Here is a 3678-nt window from a genome sequence, read left to right as displayed (position 1 = left end):
CAGTTCCTTTGAGGATCGGAGGGAACTGTCTTGCCTCGGGTGCAGGGTGGAGCGGCAGGCTATTTGGATGCCGCAAGTCCCTGAAAGGCAGAGGAATATGGCCACGTGAAAGTTGTGGTGACAGAAAGACAGAAAGAGAAATAGTTGAAGTGAAAAAGAAAGGAAGCACCAGCAACGTCTGAAGCAAGCCTAGGAAACGGAAAGCTCCCTTTGACTCAGAATGCAACCCCGTTGCAGTTACAAGCGATAGTGCCCTGAGACTGTGTAGATTCAGGATTTGGTTGCGACGTCTGTCCGGGGCTGAATACTCTGAGCATCTAACATCAACCGCTTGGGCTTGAAAGACCTACTGACTTCTTGGCAAGAGGAGTTTGCCTTCCCTTTATTTGCAATGGTGTTACTCACATTCTTCCCTTCAAGTTTTTGCACCGCCTAACCTTAACGAAAACCTCTAAGCGGCTTACGAAAGCATGAACATGATCGATAAAAGTCAAAGTGAAAAACATGCAAAATGCAATTACAGTTAAGCTAAAACCACCAATTAAAAGGCATAGCAACTTTTTGCAGGTAAAGGAAAGGAAACAAAGTTTATAGCAGGCGCCGAAAAGGGTGCAGTGAAGGCGCCTGCTTCATCTCAAAAGGCAGGGGGTTTCAGAGTGTACTTGCTGCATCTAGGCTTCTTGGGCAAAGCCTTTCAACATGCCTAAGTCTTGGCGCATCTCTGTATGTAAAATGAAAGTCTCATAATACTATTTTTTTTAAATAAACCACAGTTCTGTCTGGCTCTCTCGGTCCCCAACCCGTCTTCTCAATTCCCTTCTCTTCAACTGTGCGCACTAATTCTCCCAGTCTATGGGGCTATTTTCCAGTTTTGCTAAGGGGTGATGCCAAGGGAAGGGTGCGCTCCAGCCAATCTAGATTGGTCAAGCAGCGCTTGAAAACTGAACTTGAAAATCGCTCCTCCCCAAATGCCGCATCCCCATTGGAGCGCTTCTCTCGAAGGAAAACGCGCCGGCCAATTGGCAGCCAGGAGGGGCTATAAAGGCGCCGAACTCCAGAAACCTGGAGCGCGCCTTGAGGAGAAAGGGCATTTTTGGAAGCGAAAAGCAGCTTTGTTGGAAGAGAGCGAGGCAGCGCTTTTGCAAGATGAAAACTACCAACAGCCAAGGTAAGAAGAGAGGATTGTTAAGAAGATTTTTAGTTCACTTGTCCTTAAAAAAATTGCTCAAATGATTGATATAAATTCAGGGTTTCATAAACGACGGTTTTTATAAATGAAGGGTGTTTCTGTTTCTGGGTCAGGATCAGGGTGTAGGGAAGGCTTTCAAAGACCCATTTGTGGTAGCCGGGGAGGGATTACACAGGGGCTCAAATGTCTTGGGTTGGAAACAGTTCGTAAGATTGGTTTGCACATCTTTACTTGTAAGCATGAAGCATTTACTGCATTTTACTGCATGAAGCATTTACACACACACTTTCTGAATGTTAAATCCCTTTAACATAAACGGGATTAAATTTCCCAATAAACGTGGTTGGGATCAGTTGAGACAAAGGATGGCAGGCATAGAAATAAGAGTTAAATTCTTACGCTTCGGCTTTTCATCAAGCCTTGTTCCGAGCAACCGGAGGTTTATTTATACGCCACAAAGTGCGTGGATTTCAATGTCAGGTAGAAAAGCCTTTCTGTAAAAAGCGAAGGCTTTGCCCTTCTGTGCTCTGCCGGGTGGGTGGTCAGCGGGGCGGTTGAAAGAATTGCCACTGAAGCGTTCTCTACTGGGGGTCTTTTTAGGCAGTGTAAGCTCAGGCAGCGCCCGATTCTGGGGGCAAGTGCAGGCGATGCAGCCCTGAGCTTTCCATGTCGGGAGGAAGATCTGCAAGCGTCGCTTCAGTTGAAGCCGAGCGCTTCCTTCAGATTTGCCTCTTTGTCTTTTCCCAGGAGGAAGCTACCCCAAAGTCGGAGGAGATAGGAGAAAAAGGACCGTTTTCACTCCTGCCCAAATCGAGCTTTTAAAGAAGGAGTTTGAAGTCAACCAGTACCCCGGATACCAGACTAGGGAGGCGCTGGCGAGGTGCATCGGAGTCGAAGAAGGTCGTGTGCACGTAAGAATCGGGATGGTGGGGGCTCCCAAGACTTCCCTAAACCGCACATACTGGAACAATTTGAAACGCTCAGAATAATCCATGCGTAGTCGAAGGCCTTAGTTCACCCGGGTGCCTCTCAGCTTATCGCGAAAGGCGCCTTGTTCAAGAGCCAACTTCCTCTTTTTGGGGTTTTTTTTTGGGGGGGGAGGGTGCATCGTGGATGTAAAAGCTTTATAAGTAACAGTAACTGGAGATTATGTACATGGGATATATGAATGTGGAGCTGAAGATTTGTAGAAAAATGCTGCAGAGAACTAAAGAGAAACCCCAGAGGAATAAGCATAATTTATTAAATGTAATTCTCTCCGTTGGATCAAAAAGACATATTCATGGTAACAATGTCTTCTATATTCACAGAACATAATACCTATATGCCTTTCGCACAACACAAAACAAGTTAACGTAGGTTCTCCCACTAATACACTAATCCTTGTTTGGTTGTTGTACCTGAAAGTGAAATTATGACCTACCCGTTGGGAAATAATGGGCATTTGGTTCTCTCCTTTCTTCTGTTCAGATCTGGTTTCAAAACAGAAGGGCCAGAACACCAAAGAGGATAGGTTCCAGGATAAGGATCGGGAATCATGCTGCAGCTCCTTATAGCCACAGTGAGAGAACCAGTTTAAGAAGCAGCCTGGACAGCAGCCCAGGAAGCAGTCCAGGAAACCTCCAAAATATTCACATGCAACAACATTACCAGCCACAGAACTTTCATTATGCTGAAAGCTATGGAGGAGCAGGGTTGTGGCAGCCACCTCTCAACAACACGCAAGCAGGAGAGTGTGCCCCGCAACAGCAGAGCTCCCTGGAATTGAACCCTGCTTATTACCAGCAAGCTGCTTTTTGTGGAACTGGGCTTTATGAGACTTCCCAGGCGAGCAACTGCCCAGTTCCATATTACGGTGCGGAGATGGTGAGGCAGCCTCCACCACCATCTGGTAACTTCTTCATGGCATCAAGCACTTATACTCCCTGGTCTGCAACGGGGAATTATTCAGCTACAAATCCTGTACAAATGCAGAATGTTGATGGAAGTGCTTCGGACTCTCAGTTTTTCTCTTTAAGTCAGGTTCCAGATTAGCATCCCCACTCCCCAACTCCTTCCTTGCTATCCTGTACATATTTTCCAAGCTCCCTCTTTTAATGCCTTTTATTGTATTACTTTGATATTTTGAATAAAGTTTGTTCCTTTACTAGCTTGTCTGTAGTCTTGAGTTAATTTTCCATTTACTGCAACATTCACTTTCCTGTGTGCAAGCATATCAACATGGGCTTAATTTTTCCATAGAAAAGAGTCACTTGTGCGGTACATGTGGTTCTAGAGATAAAAGGTCAGGTCTTCCCCTCCCCCAGGTTAATTCCCCCCCCCCCAAGGTTTGTACTCTACTGCCTTCAATGAAGCTTTATGGGAGGGTTGCCTGTGAACTAGAGGTACCACTGGATATGCCTGAGGGAAGATAGCCGCGCCCTGTGGTGGCGCCTGGGCAGCGGCTACGAGATAACTCTGAAGGGCTTCCCTCTCGCCATTGTCTTCCC

General features: G+C 46.4%; 1 protein-coding gene across 1 annotated transcript; it reads left to right on the top strand.

Moving 5' to 3' along the window:
- Positions 1-969: 969 nt before the first annotated feature.
- On the top strand, positions 970-3456 carry LOC128413770 (homeobox protein prophet of Pit-1-like). Its single transcript, XM_053388184.1, has 3 exons — positions 970-1168; positions 1937-2100; positions 2660-3456. Exons 1-3 carry the CDS (start codon positions 1147-1149, stop codon positions 3221-3223), a joined length of 750 nt encoding a protein of 249 aa, XP_053244159.1. The 5' UTR covers positions 970-1146; the 3' UTR covers positions 3224-3456.
- The last annotated feature ends 222 nt before the right edge of the window (positions 3457-3678 follow it).

Source organism: Podarcis raffonei, chromosome 5 (genome assembly GCF_027172205.1).
Source record: "Podarcis raffonei isolate rPodRaf1 chromosome 5, rPodRaf1.pri, whole genome shotgun sequence".
Lineage (NCBI taxonomy): Eukaryota > Metazoa > Chordata > Lepidosauria > Squamata > Lacertidae > Podarcis > Podarcis raffonei.
The sequence above is the reverse complement of the archived record's forward strand: the minus strand, read 5'-3'. Positions and strand labels throughout refer to the sequence as shown.

Excerpts from the sequence above, each read along its gene's own strand:
- LOC128413770 (XM_053388184.1), top strand. The coding sequence starts at position 1,147 with ATGAAAACTACCAACAGCCAAG. Across the intron at positions 1,169-1,936 it reads GAAAACTACCAACAGCCAAG|GAGGAAGCTACCCCAAAGTC; the intron begins GTAAGAAGAGAG and ends GTCTTTTCCCAG. Across the intron at positions 2,101-2,659 it reads TCGAAGAAGGTCGTGTGCAC|ATCTGGTTTCAAAACAGAAG; the intron begins GTAAGAATCGGG and ends TCTTCTGTTCAG.